The sequence below is a fragment of the Protopterus annectens genome, chromosome 3.part1 (assembly GCF_019279795.1).
Source record: "Protopterus annectens isolate FY-2018-M chromosome 3.part1, PAN1.0, whole genome shotgun sequence".
Taxonomy (NCBI): Eukaryota; Metazoa; Chordata; order Ceratodontiformes; family Protopteridae; genus Protopterus; species Protopterus annectens.
Window position 1 is genome coordinate 1,585,917,451 of NC_056732.1, and position 14,658 is coordinate 1,585,932,108.

The 14,658-nt window shown below is 43.4% G+C and overlaps 1 protein-coding gene across 1 annotated transcript in view; it reads right to left on the minus strand.

The window, feature by feature from the left end:
* Window positions 1-14,658, minus strand: part of LOC122797817 (msx2-interacting protein-like) — a 1,498,925-nt gene that overhangs the window by 442,812 nt on the left and 1,041,455 nt on the right. Inside the window, exon 12 of the mRNA XM_044066339.1 lies at window positions 1,085-1,221. Within this exon, the coding sequence (XP_043922274.1) occupies window positions 1,085-1,221 (137 nt within the window). The remainder of the gene's footprint in view (window positions 1-1,084; window positions 1,222-14,658) is intronic.

The following is a 14,658-nucleotide window of genomic DNA, read 5'->3' on the forward strand; positions in this document are numbered from 1 at the left end:
TCTGACCCATGACAAACCTCACTGAGTAACTCAAGAATTTCCTCTCTAACTAGGATGTGCAGTACGTCTTTAGGTTCTTTTGAAATTATTAAGTGGTGTTTCTCCTTCTCGCCATTATTTGTAACTTCAGTCATTTTGCACAAGCGAACCTCAGATGCCATACTGGCCTCGGGCAAGGTCAGTGCAGCTGGATTTTGAGCAGATGTGTGTATTGTGAGTTCCAAGACCTCTGTGGGTACTTCTAAGTTTAACTGGGTAGTCAAGATATCAGGCCTAGGCCTTAAATGTTTTCGCTTGAATGGGTGAGATAGGAGTAAAAGGTCCACCATTTTTGCTTGGGCGATGTGCTTAAGGCACTGAGTTTCCAAGTAGGAATTGAGAGACAAAACTCATGTTCTTAAGGTCTTTGGAACACAGGACTGACAGATCACACAATTTTTATAGTCATGCTCCACACCTAAATAGAAAAGGCATTGGGAGTAAGATCCTTGTAGGGAATCTGCCTACAGGAATTGCACTTTCCCCTCCTAACTGACATTAAAAAGAGCAACACAACTGAGAAAATTAAAGGAAGGCTCCCCAGTAGGGCAGTGACCTAAACCAATGAAGACCAACAGTACCGACAACCATGCACAGAACATATCCATCAGATGCTAGACCTGCCTTCAGAATGGTGGCAAGATAGTATGGGGAGTTACACCCATACATCTGCTTATATACCCTTACGCCTGCTGGCTTAGGTTATATGTCGGATGCACGGCTCCATAGAAGGTTTTGGCTTTGGTACCCCAGCCGGACCTCGACATTATTTGGTGAGAAAACTGAATAGTTTAGAATACTGCAACAGTAATCTAAGGAAGGACATCAGCAAGAGCTGGAACTAGCTGTTGCTTTTATTGTAGTACCCATCCAAAGGAATAGCACAAACTTCCAAGAATTTGTTTCTCCTTCACAAATGAGGAACTTTAACTCCCATGCTGTATGCAGTAACTTCATGTATATTAAATCCCACAACATGCCAAAAGAAAACAGGACAGAACACAGCAATAAAAAGTATGCTGCAAAGCTGGTTTTGGGATTATACCTGCAGATTGTGTGGAGAGACCTTCAGCCAAGATCCCAAAACTATCAGGTTGCGAGTTTACCCTTTCAGATGATCCTACTGCTCCATAACGAATCTCTGAAGTTGAACCAGATGAATGCTTGCTAGCTGATCTTCCACTAATAGAACAAATATCAGAAAAAAAAAATCACAAAGTCGTAAGCAATACAGTTTGCCTTACATACTAAATATGCATGTGAGAAATCCAACGTTGCACTACTTTTCTTTTAAAGGACATCTATAAGACTTGCACAATGATTTCTTAGTATGCTCCAAATAAAAAACACATTATGTTTTTGCCACATTAAACAAAGTTCCAAAACATTTCCACTGCCATGTCCTTGGCTACATATTGACAAAACCCAAACAAAACATTTAAAGAACTGTGCAGATGAAAACATTTCCACTGATAACAGTAAGCTAAATGCCCCTTTTAGCTTACTGTGGATGTGATATCAAAAGTCAAAAATTTTGTTAGCAGTACAAGCAGAAAATCATTTAGCCACAGGGAATAGAAGGAGGGTATTTTGCACCCTATGTGGGAGGGGGGTCCTCACACAAACCAACTGATAACCTTCCAAAGATGGGTTGAAACTCGATCAGTACCAGCAAGGTAGAAGAATATGGAGGATGGTACAAGGACAGAACTCAAAATGGCCAAACCCTGCAAAACATAATTTCTAAATATGTCCAAATTCCCTGAGGTACAGCTACAACAATATTGCTTCACAAAGGTGGGCACTATAGGGCAATTGGTTGAAGCACAGACACCTGTAATGGAAACATTGTTAAAACAATCAATCCATGTAAGTACTCTTCCTTGTGGAAGACTTTGTAGCATCTGTAAACTGATGGCAAAAAATGATGCAGTGGACAATCCACAGACCCTTTCTTCACTGAAGCAAAGGAGACAAAAAATTGATCTGTTTTTCTAAACTCAAGCACCTTCTGCAGGTAATACCAGAGCTGCAGGTGTCCGTTCAGAATATGAAGGGCCACAAACTCCTTGGTTGGCACTGCTACCAAGAAAATCATGAGATTCAAGGAAATCCCCCAAAACTACCTTTAGAAGAAAGTAAGGGTTTATCCTGAGGGATACCTTATTCTTCTGGAAGGCTACAGTGGTCTTCTTGCATATGGAAACCTACAGCTCAAAGATATATTTCAGGTATGTGACTCACCAGAAACAGCATCCCAAGAAGGAAATTTCAATGCCATTTGAGTTAGAAGGTTCAAATGGCAGAGAAGCACACCTGTCTACCATGACATTCAGGTATCACAGACAGGATGGGTTCCTCAACAGAGGACGTAAATTAAGTACTCCATGCATGTTATATCAGGGCGGCATAGTGGTGCAGCGGTTAACGTTGTCGCCTCACAGCAAGAGGTTCTTCGGTTCGATTCTCGGCTGGGGTGCCTTCTGTGTGGTGTTTGCATGTTCTCCCTGTGTTCGCGTGGGTTTCCTCTGGGTACTCCGGTTTCCTCCCACATTCCAAAAACATGCATCTGGAGCATTTCTCCCCGGGCCTCCGCTGAAAACAGGCTCTGTGGAACCTAGTCGGACATTCCCGGTCAACAAATGTTAAATAATAAAAAAATAAATGCAGCAACTGCTGGACTAGCCTTAGTTCTCAATCCTGCTTTCAATAAGGTCATGATGTGCAGAAACAGATGCACCACTAATGTGAAACAAATGAAGCCCAATTCATACAGCTGTCAGAAACAAAACAAAAAGCAAACAGCCTGACCAACTGCAATGGTAAAAGGATGATGCTCTATCCAATTTGAGAACTATTTCCGCTTAGAGGCATAAGCCTGTTAAATACAGGGCTCCCAAGAAGTATCAATCAACTGTAAGGGCTAGTCAGAATGAGAGGGGGGGTCTACATCAGTTAGATGATCATTCATTCCTGGGGACATCCTTGAATAAGACCAGGAACATCATCTGCACTGCTAGGGATATCAAAGTCTTGGTGAATTTTTTTTGTCTTTCTTCCCTGAAGTTTATGATGAGATGTGGAATTCGTGTGAATGGCAGGAGTGTGTCTAGGAACCTCCTGCATCACAAGAAGGAGAATGAATTCACATCTACCTCTTCCCTTGCCATGCAGCAATGGGAACAAAGTACAGTTGTGTACACTTACCATAAATGTAGATGTTCGAGTGTATTCACTGTTGCAGTCATCACATTTGGGTTATCTGCCTGCAGGTAGCCCTCAGCTGGCCTGAATACCAGAGTCTTCAGATTTCTGTCTCGGATGCAGTCTCTTCTTCCCTGACGTCACAGAGTATAAAACATGCAGCCGACGCCATTACATCAGTTTTTCATGCCCCAGACGTCAGGTGCCCCCACAAAAGAAAGTAATGAAATGCTATGGTAAAACCTCCATCAAAAAAGTAAATACACAGAAAAAAATAAATATATCAACAAGAAGGAGAGGCAGAGCCAAGAGAGGTCAGGGGGTTGAAGGGAGGGTAACCAGGCCTACAACAGTGAATATACTTGAACATCTACATTTATGGTAAGTGTATACAACTGTACTATGTTCTTCGTGTTTCACTGTTGCAGTCATCACATTTGGGTAGATTCCCAAAGCTAAGGAAGGGAGGAGGAAGTTAAAGAGCATCAGGGTCAGCTATTAATCCCTGCAAGACTGCAGTGACAAATCCAGCTCTGGATAGAAAAGACAGGCAAGTGGTAATGCTTGGTGAAAGTATGTACAGAGCTCCAGGTAGCAGCTTCTAGGATGTCCCTGGTAGGGACCCCTCTGAGAAATGCCGCAGAGGTAGATGCAGCCCTGGTGGAATGTGATCTTATCCCCTGTAGGGTAGGTTTTCCATGGTGCTTGTAGCAGAAATGAATGTAAAGGGCTATCCATTTGGAAATGGTTTGCTTTGAAATGGCCTTCCCCTCTGCCCCTGTAGCAAAGTTAACTAGCACCTGTTCAGATTTTCTGATAGGCTTAGTCCTGTCCAAATAGAAACTAAGTTGTCTGTGCACGTCCAGAGAGTGCAGTATTCGTTCCCCACTGTTTTGTGGATTAGGGAAAAAAGTAGGCAAATTAATGGACTAATTTAGGGCCACAGTAGACACCACCTTGGGCATAAAGGAAGGACTAGTCCTGAGGGAAACCCTGTCCGCATGGAAGATAATGAAGGGTTCCACTGCCATGAGGGCCTGTAATTCAGACACTCTTCTTGCTGAAGTGATGGCTACAAGGAAGGCTGTTTTCCAAGAAAGGAATTTCAACTCTGCTGTAGCAGCTGGTTCGAAGGGGGGAAGAGTGAGCTTTTCCAATACAAAGTTAAAGTCCCAGACTGGAGTGGGAGCTGTCCTTGGGGGGGGGTCTTAAATTTTTGGCCCCTCTAAGGAATTGCTTTAGCAAGGGGTGAAAGAAGAGGGGTGGCTCAGTATTATAACATGCTGAAATGACAGAGGCATGAATTTTAATTCACGAGAAGGATAGGCCCTTGTGTAGCATTTCTGTTAAGTACTGCAGAATATGAGATAAGCTGGGCACCATTGTGCCCATCCCCTGAGCCTGGCTCCAGGAAAAGTATCTTTTCCACTTTTCAGCATCGGATTTTCTAGTACTAGGCCTCCTCGCCTCCAGAATGACATCCAGTACCTACTTACTGAGGGATGCTAGGGGAGAGCTAAAGGAATTAGCCAGGCTGCAAGGTTCAGGGTTTGAAGCTGAGGGTGCAGAATCTGGCCCGCCTGCTGGGACAGCATGGAAGGGGTCTGAGGCAGGTGCCATGGTTGTAGCAGTGTCATACTGCACAAGAGAGGGTACCAGTGCTGGCGAGGCCAGTCTGGTGCAATCAGTATTGTCCTTGGCTTGTCCTGTTTGATTTTAGTACAACCTTCGAGAGGAGAGGCAGAGGGGGAAAGGCATAAACAGAGAGGCTTTCCCCAGTAAAGGACAGGGCATCCACTTTCCAAACTTGGCTGTGGGGAGTTCTTGTGCAGAATTTATTCAATTGGTAGTTCTGAGGGGAGGCAAACAGGTCTTCCTCAGGAGTCCCCCATTTGTTCCTCAAGAGGTTGAATATTTTGGGTTCCAGTTTCCATTCATGTGGGTCCATGAGATTTCTGCTTAAGTCGTCTACCAGTGAATTTAGTTTGCTTGGCAGGAATTGTGCTTGTAGGTGTACTTGGTAGCAAAAGGCTGTGTCCCACAGAGCCATGGCTAGTCTGCAGAGAGGGTATGAGTGGGTTCCCCCCTGCTTGTTTATGTACCACATAACTGTGGTGTTGTCTGTCTTTATCAATAGTTGTCCTGGAAGAGTATGGTCTTTGAAGGCTGTCAGAGCATTCTGTACAGCTAACACTTCTTTTTGACTGATATGCAGGTGAATCTGTCTCGGGCTCCATTTCCCCTGAATGCACTGCCCTGCCATGAGAGCCCCAAATGCATAGTCTGATGCATCTGTGGTTAGGGTTTGGGTGGCAGGGGGTCCCTTGCTGTGGTAGCAGGCCTCTGCCCACCAGAGGAATTTTGTCTTTATACAAGGAATGATAGAAATCATTGTTTTCAGGTCACAAGAATGTTGACACCATAGGCTTTTTAGATACCATTGGTGTTTCCTCACATGCAGTATTGCATATGGAATTAGTAGAACGCAAGAGGCTATGAACTCCAGAGCTTGCAGATAGCTGGGGTTTTGTGGCCGACAGTTTGAAGTAGGTTTTCAAATAAACTTGTTTTGCTGGGGTGAGGAATGCCATCTGGGAAGTTGTGTTCAAGCTTGCTCCCAGGAATACAATCTGTTGGCAGGGTACTGGGTGCAACTTCTTTTCATTGATGATGTACCCCAGTTTGGTTAGAAATTCCTTTATGAATGCCAGGTGTTGCAATAGCAAGTCCTGTCTTTCTGCCTGAATCAGACAATCGTCCAAGTATGGGTAAATTTCAATCTTTCTCTGTCTGCAAAATGCAATGGCTGGAGCTAGACAGTTTGTGAACACCCTCGGCGCAGTAGATAAGCCAAAGGGAAGTGCAGAGAACTGAAAGTGTATGGAGCCCGCCCTGAAATGTAGGTATTGTCTCTGCAGGATCCTCTTATTGGGATGTGCAGGTAAGCATCCTTTAAGTCTAGGGTTGCCAGCCAGGCATCCTTGGCTAGCATAGGAAGAAGCTGTTGAAGAGTTAGCATTTTGAATTTTGGAACCACCAGAAAGGTGTTGAGAATAGAAAGGTCCAGGATAAGACGCCAAGAGTGGTCTTTTCTGGGTACCAGAAAAAGTCTTGAATAAAAACCTTGTCCCCTTTGTTCTGCTGGGACAGGTTGAATAGCCCTGATACTGAGAAGAGAGAGAACCTGCTGTTGGGCCTCCGCCCACTGATTTGGGGGTAGGTCTGGCCAATCATTTGGGGTTAGTAGTGTGTGGAAGTGGAGTCTGTACCCTTGGGAAACTATGCTCAAAACCCATTTGTTCTAGGTAATGAGTTCCCAGTTTTTTGCATGTAGGGCGAGCTTTCCTCCTAAGGGAGCAGGTAGTAGAAAAGGGCTTGGAAGGTTTACAGTGAAGTAATTGTGCCATTTTTCCCACAGGGGGTGGCTTACCACTCCCTGCTTTGGAAGTGGGAGCCCCCCACTGCTTAGATCTGTGCGCAGTCTGAGACTGCAGCCTAGGTGGTCTGCTGTTTCTGGGTTTGGACTGAGAAGGACTGGAAAGGACCAGTTCTTTGAAGGCCAATGCCTACCAAATCTGGGAGGCTGTACTTGTAGGAAATCTTTAACAGTTTGCATAGATTTAGCTTTTTCCTCCATCCTTTTGAGGACGACCTCTGCTTTGTTGCCAAAAAGGCAGTCTTGGTTTAAGGGGGCATCCAGTAATTTAGCTTTAACATGCTCCGGCAAGTTTTGTTCTTTAAGCCAAGCATGCCTTCTAAGTACAGACCCAGTGACAGTAGCCCTGCAAGACGCTTCTAAAGCATCAAAACCACATTGCAAAGTATGTTTACCAACTTGTTCTGCAGAATGCATTAAATCTTACAACTCCTTATGTTCAGCACAGTCAGGAATCAACATCATTTTCTGTCTAAGTAGTCCCATAATATGCTGCTGATACTCTGAACATATGAAACTGGAAATTTAAAGCCCTAATGGCCAAAGTAGCAGAAGTGCATACCTTCTTACCCCATCTGTCCAAGGCTCTACAATCTCTATCAGAAGGGGTAGGATTTTTGGTAGCAGTAGCCTTAATGCCTTTTGGTCCTTGGGAAAAGGTCTTTGGATCCACAGAAGGATTCTTGAAGAGGAACTTGTGAGAGTCAGGTACTCTGTAGTACCGGTCAGGTTTTCTGGGAGCTGGAGGTAAAGTGTCTGGGGTAAGGCTAGATTCCAAGAAAGCATCATCTACAATGTCCAGAACAGGAGGGATAGCTAAAGGCCTGTGTTGAGGTAGGAGTAAGAATTTCCTAAGTCGCTTTTTGGACTCAGAGTAATCCTGGCTTTCCTAGCAGAAATGCTCCCCAAGAGTGTGTAAGGTTTCACCCAAAGAAAAATCTTCTGGAGGGGAAGCAGAGGGAATGGAATCCTCTGCATCAGAATCCTCATAAATAGATAAGGGCAAATCCTGGTAATCAGAAGGAGCAGAAATATCAGATTCCTCCAGAAGAATCAGAAGGAAAATCAGTTCTAAGTCTCTTAGAGGGGAAGGCTGGCTTCCCCTAATTAAGGTAATAAGGTCTTCAGCCATTCTAAGCATTTGTTACTTAGGCATATGGCCCTGAGACTGCGGTTTGGTCATCGGTTTTCTAGGCGTAGTGCGAGTTTTAGACCTGGATGAAAACAATGGCATCTGCTTAATATGAATGTCTGTAGGCCTGAATACACCCTCAGAAGCCAGTGCCTGCACAGCAGCTCTGGACCCCTCCAAGGTAAAGACATTCACAGGTTCCATAGTCGAAGAAGCATCTCATGGCATACCGGACTCCGAATGGGTCTCAGTAGAGGCTTGTGAATCAGAAGTAGCGGGTATCAGGGGCTGCGAAAGTGCCTCACTAAGTACCGGGGGACTGACGACTAGCTTAACTGAAGCACCATCTGCAGCTTTGGACCTATGCGGTCTGTCTCTGCCTTTATCCTTACTTTTTTTGGAAGATCGGTAGTCGGATGGCTTGACAAAGCCATTTTGGAGTACACAGAATGAGTACGAAAGTAATTAACTGCAAAACTAACCCGACGACGAATAGTTCAGGCGTTGAACAAGGCACAAAACTGACAAGGGACGTCGTGGTCTGGGCCTAAACAAGGGATGCAGTAAGAATGAAAATCTCTATGAGGTATTTGCTTTCCAGAGGTAAGACAATTGTTAACTTTTACTGACATCGGTTAGAGCAAGAAAAAGGATCCCCAACAGGGTAGTTAGCTTTTTTGAAGACTTCGGGTCTGAAACTCGAAAACGAAAATTTCAGGAGTTGGCCGACCGGCACTTGTGAACTGCTTCTGCTTTGGGCACCGCACGGCAAGAAAGACTGATGTAATGGCGTCGGCTGTATATTTTATACCCCTGATGTCATGGAAGAAGAGACAGCATCAGACGCAGAAAACCAAAGACTCTGATATTCAGGCCGGCTGAGGGCTACCTGCAGGCAGATAACCTAAATGTGATGACTGCAACAGTGAAACACGATCATCATCAAAGGGGGTACATTCTCATGAGTTGCAAACCAGTTACTTTCAAGAGTATCGCATTTACAGAAGATCCTTCTTAAGCACGGTCTCTGCACATGCAGCCCCAGGGATGAAATGGAGGCCTAGCTCACAGCACCCACAGCTCTTCACCTCTTCAGGGGTGTTAACTGCTGAAAAAAGGAAACCACTGGCATAGCCCAATGCCATACGAATACCAATTCTTTGCTTAAAGGGCATTACTTTGGGCTCCCTTGCTTGCTTATATACCCCATGGTGGACTAGTTGCTTGACTAGAGGAGAAAAGGACCCACTAGTAGCTCCTTATTTCTAAGTGACTGAAATGAAAGTCCTTCTCAAGGGTGGACCACACTCCATGCACCATGTGGTAACTTAGGAGGGTATTCTAGTCTGCAAAACAAACTAGACATTATGATTTGCAACAGGTTTAGATGTAGAAAAGGAAAACCTATCAGAAGATAGGAAGAGGCTACCCATCAGTTTACAAACACCCGACAAGAGTCTGACACCAAGAGAAGGCCCATGATCACATGGTAGTTTTGCAGCTAGTGGCACCTTACAGTCCACTGCAACATCTTTACCCTTTGATGTGCAAAAAAACCCCACCATGATGATCACAGCTATCATCAAGCCTATTAGGAGAGCAAGGTCCAAGCCTGTGCCCCCTGCTGCACTGTTAACCAAAAGGGTAACAACATTATCTCGAGAATCCTGACCAAGGCTAGGAATGACTGGCACTGGAGAATCTCAAATTCCTTGAACAAGGATCAGAGAGAAGTTATTCTAATTTGCAGTCACCCCTAGGATGACAATCCATGGAAATACACAAGGAAAGGCCACATCTATGGAGTTCATGGACTGGGCAACCAGAATCCAGTCAAAGCAGGTAAGGGGGCACAGAAAGACTTTTCTAACAAAATTCAACTGCAATAGCCGGCAGCGAGGTGAAAACTCATCACTGGCAAAAGCCCATATTACAATGCTCTGTACTGGAATTTATTTATTTATTTTACATTTGTTGACTGGGATTGTTTTGACTGAGCTAAGTAGCCCTTTTTCAGAGGAGGCCCGGGGAGAAAAGCGCCACATGTTCTACACATTATCATTTACAAAAATAAGTAAACAATCAACAACTGGTTTACAGAAAATAATCAAAGCAACATATACATGAAAAACAAGGATTTACTACAGTAAACTAATCATTATATCTGTCAGATTTAGAATTCTACATTATTCAAAAGGACTAACAATAGTTTTGTCACCAGATGTAAAATCTTACATTATGCAGATAAAGTATGTAATGTGTCTAGGACAGAGAAGTTAATGTGAGACAAGGTCTAGAAAGTTACATAAGTTGGGAGATAGAGGTGTTCAGTTAGGGTTGATAAGCTATTTAAGGGGGGGTGGGTACAGGAGCAGGTCCACTGGCTTAACAGGTATTCTTTAATGGCTAGCTTGAATTGACTAAGTTGCTTGAGTGACCTGATCTCTAGTGGGAGTTTGCTCCAGGCCTTGGAAGGATTATAAGTATAGAGAATACATCCTTTTCTTAGTTTTAGGTTTGTGGATTTGTAGCACATCTAGGTTACAGCTCCAGAGGGATCTAGCAGGTGAACAGTGGGAGATGACAGGGTAGGACAGTAAGAAGGCTGATAAAGGATACAGTGGATGATCTGGAGTTGAGGGAGAAGAAGCTGGTGAGGTAGTTCTAGACAGCTAATTTTCTACTGAGTTAAAGGAAGTCTGTGTTGTAGAGATGAGTTCGGAGGGAGAGTCAGCAATAGTGATGACAGTAGAGTCATCAACGTATTGGACCAGTGATGACTGAGGACAGGAAGAACAAAGATTAGTGAAAATGTTGAAAAGTAGTGGACCAAGGATGGAACCCCTAAGGGACACCCATTTTAACTGGGAGAGGAGGGGAGAGATTGCCACTTCACTGCTTGAAATCTGTCAGTGAGGTAGCTGGAACTCCATGCAACAGTAGCAGGGGAGACGTTAAGGATGGTTAGTTTGTGCAAAAGGAGAGGGTGAGAGACTGTGTCGAAAGCTTTAGAGAGATCTAAGAATAGGTAGGAGACAAGTTTGTTGTTATCTCTGGCAATAGATATGGTATTAAAGAATGATTGTAGGGCAGTAGTAGTACTATGCTTTGGTCTAAAGCCATGTTGAGTAGGTGTGAGCAGATTTTCAGAGTAGGTAGTGCATACCTTGTTTATGCATGCATTTTTCTAAAACTTTAGAGAGAGGATGGCAATGGGTCTAAAATTACTGATGTCTGAGGAGTTACCTCCTTTATGTACTGGTAGAGTGAAGAAATGTTTTCATATGTAAGGGACTTTGGATTCTGAAATGGAGCAGTTGATTAAGATAGATACAGGGAAAGCAAGAGAGTCAGCAGCTAACTGAAGGAAAAGGGAAGGGATGTCGGTAGAAGCTGTGCAAGGTTTGAGTTTAGAAAGTAGGGATTTGATGTAGCTAGTGGTACAGGGTTGAGGGAAAAATAATTTGATGAGAGTACAGTGGGATTTGATGGAGAGTGGTTTGAAATATTATTAAAGGTAGATGAGTTGGCACTGGGGTTACATAGTTTGGATACAGTCACTGAAATATGTATTGAAGGTGGAGGCAGTATCTTTGGGAGTCTTATCAGGACAAGTATTGGGAGAGCAGGGACCACCAGAATGTAGTGCGTGGTTTAATGAGTTCCAAAATTTTTGGGAGTAGATTTCAAGGCTGAGGGTGGATTATAGTAGACGTCTCTTATCTTTATTACTACACTTTTTGGTCTGATTTCTAAGTTATTTGTATTTTTAGCAAGTCTGCATGGAGCTTTGTTTTGGTCCATGTTTTCCATGCTCTGTCTCTCTCTTTCATTAGGATGTGGAAGGAATTTGATAGCCATGGAGATGCAAAAGATTTAATGCAGACTGCGAAGTGGGGCAAGTGTGTCCAGAATACTGAGAAAGGTGGAGTTGAAAGGCAGGACAGTATCGTCTAGGGGGAGCTGGGTAAGGAAATTCCAGTTAATTTTAAAGAGAAGAGATTTAAACGTGTCTGGGTGGAAGTTAGTAAGCTTGCGGCATGTGAAAAATCTATGCTGTTTAGTAAAGTGAGGGATATATCTAAGTACTTTTATTGGGGAGTGATCACTTATTGTATTGGGAAGGATTTCAGGATTGTGATATTTAGAGGGACGAAAGACTAGAATCCAGTTGATAAGGGTGCTGTGTGTATGAGAGTTGTTGGTATGGGTGGCATCAGTGATAAGCTGAGTAAAGCAGTACAAGTTAATGTGTGAGGAAGAACTTGGGGTACAGAGAGTTAACCAATTAATACTGACATCACCAAGAACAATGGTTTCCATCAGGAATATGTTGAGAGAAGTATGTAAGTATGTCTTACAGCAGGGATAAGTTATCCCCTGGGGGAATGTAGATTGCTACTATTGTGAAGGTGGTATGGGTGTTAAGTACAAGGATGGCTGTCAGTACTTCAGCAGGGGAAAAGGTCGGGATAGTTTTATTAGGAGTTGTCAGAGTAAGGTGGCTAGAGTAATCAATGTCAACTTCACCACCCTTTTTCTTTTGGTGGACAAGGTGCAGTGTACTATAGCCAGGAAAAAAAGTCTCTGTCATGGTGTTGGGGTTTCAGCCAAGTTTCTGTTAGGGTGATGACATCAGGGGCGTGGCTTGAGATCCAAGTATGAAGCTCACTAACCTTGTTTAATATACTGCTAGTGTTTATTGAGTAAAAGGAGATTTGTTTGTTTGGGGGGGCAGTGGCGTATAGGTCAGTGGGACTATAGTTACAGGTGGAGTTGTGTTGAGTGGGGTCTGGACTGGGATGAATATCTCCTGCAAGTAGAAGAACATTAGGGTAGTAGTGGCACTTATGTTTGTATATGTTAAAGATAAAATATTTTGTTTTATTTTTAGGGAATGTGGTGTAGGTGGGGGGACTTTTGATTTTAGGAAGAGGAGTTTCAGTAGAGAAGATAGAAGCGAAAATAGCAAATGAATGAAAAGGAGATGAGGTAACCCTAGTATGAGGTATTGTAGGAACTTTGAGAATAGGAGATAACCGGATATTAAATGAGGTGTGTGAAGGAGGAGTAATGGAGGTAGTACAACAAAAAAAGGTAGTAGAGAAAGGCATGACAGGTAAGAGTATTGAGTGCCAGAGTACTGAAATTGGTGACTGGAAAGTAAGTAGTAAGTTTATTATGCAGGTAGGTTTGTCAGAGTGTGTTGCTTTATTTATTTATTTTATTTATTTATTTATATTTGTTGACCGGAAGTGTCCGACTGGATGTAGGTCCATTTTCAGCGGAGGCCTGGGGAGAAAAGCTCCAAATTTAAAATAAACAGACAGTAGTTACATTGGATTACATAGTGATTACTTGCAACATATTTACAGATGAAGAACATAGTACATCAGTAGACAACTAGAATCTTTACTCGTGAAGTACATAACAGACATTAACAAATGTTACAATAAGAAGTTCCTGCTGTATAATAAGTACTAGGCTTATGAGCATATGAGCTTGCTATAATCGAGGTAGTTAGTGGAGTGGAAAGAAAGGTAGTGGTTGGATGGGGTGGGTGACAGAGTAGGAGTTGCAAGGGCATAGCCAGCATGTTTTTAGGTGCGCTTTTAGTAAAGTTTTGAAGTGGGTGCATGATGGTACGGAGGTAATTGTGGGTGGGAGGGAGTTCCATAATTTAGCTATGGTGCAAGAGAATAGTGCTTCACCAGCAGAGTTATTTGCTTTAGTGGTCTGCAAGTGATTTTTGTTGCTGGATCTTAGTGGTCTGGTGCTGCGACAGGGTTGGAGTAGATTCTGGAGGGATGGGACATTTAGTGGATGGTTTACTAGTTTGTGGGCGAGTGAGAGTTGATACCATTGAAGGAGGTGAGGGAGTTCAAGCCAGCCCAGTTCAGCAAGTGAGAGACAGTGGTGACTACGGTAGGATGCCCCTGTGGCGAATTTGGCGATTTTGTTGTAGCAGGTCTCTAGCTTGTTTAGATCACATTGCCTTAGGTTGGTATATATTGGAGAGGCATAAAGTAGGGTAGAGATAAGGTGGGAATTTGCTATTGAAATCTTTGCTGCTTTGGTGAGAAGTTGCTTATTTTTTTATAATGCTCCTAGTTTTCTGCAGACTTTTTTTATGGCCATGGATATGTGAATGTCAAATTTTAGTTTATTGTCTATTTCCACTCCTAGCAATTTGGTGTGTTCAATTGGGTATATAGTGGTGTCTTTTGCCGTGATGTTAAAGTGAGAGTTGTTTTGAGTATGTTTGGTGGGTTGGAAGATGAGTAGTTTAGTTTTGTCTGGGTTGAGTATTAATTGGGCATTGGATAACCAAGTTTCAACAGAGGAAAAGGCTTCCTGTGTGACTTTTTGAAGTTTGGGTAGGGACTGGGCTGAGCAGATGATGGTCGAGTCATCTGCGTATTGTATGTGTGTGCCATGTTTGGTGGCAGAAGTTGGATTATTGGTGAAAACAGAGAAGAGTAGGGGTCCAAGGATGGATCCTTGGGGAACCCCTATGGAGACAGTTGGGGAGATATGTCATTCTGCCATACAACGGATTGTTGGCGGTCAGACAGGTAACTCTGAAACCAGTTGGTGACTGACTGTGAGAAGGACAGGTTATTGAGGACATAGATAAGTTGTTTGTGTGGGACCATGTCAAAATGCTTTAGATAGGTCTAGGAAAGTAGCAGAGGAGAGAGAGCCATTGTTTTTATGCTGAAGGATAGTGTTAGTAAAGGAGAGTAAGGCAGTGGTGGTGCTATGGTTTGGTCGGAAACCATGCTGAGTATTGGAAAGGAGGTTGTTAGTAAGGAGGTAGTCTGAGACCTGAGAGTGTATGCATCTC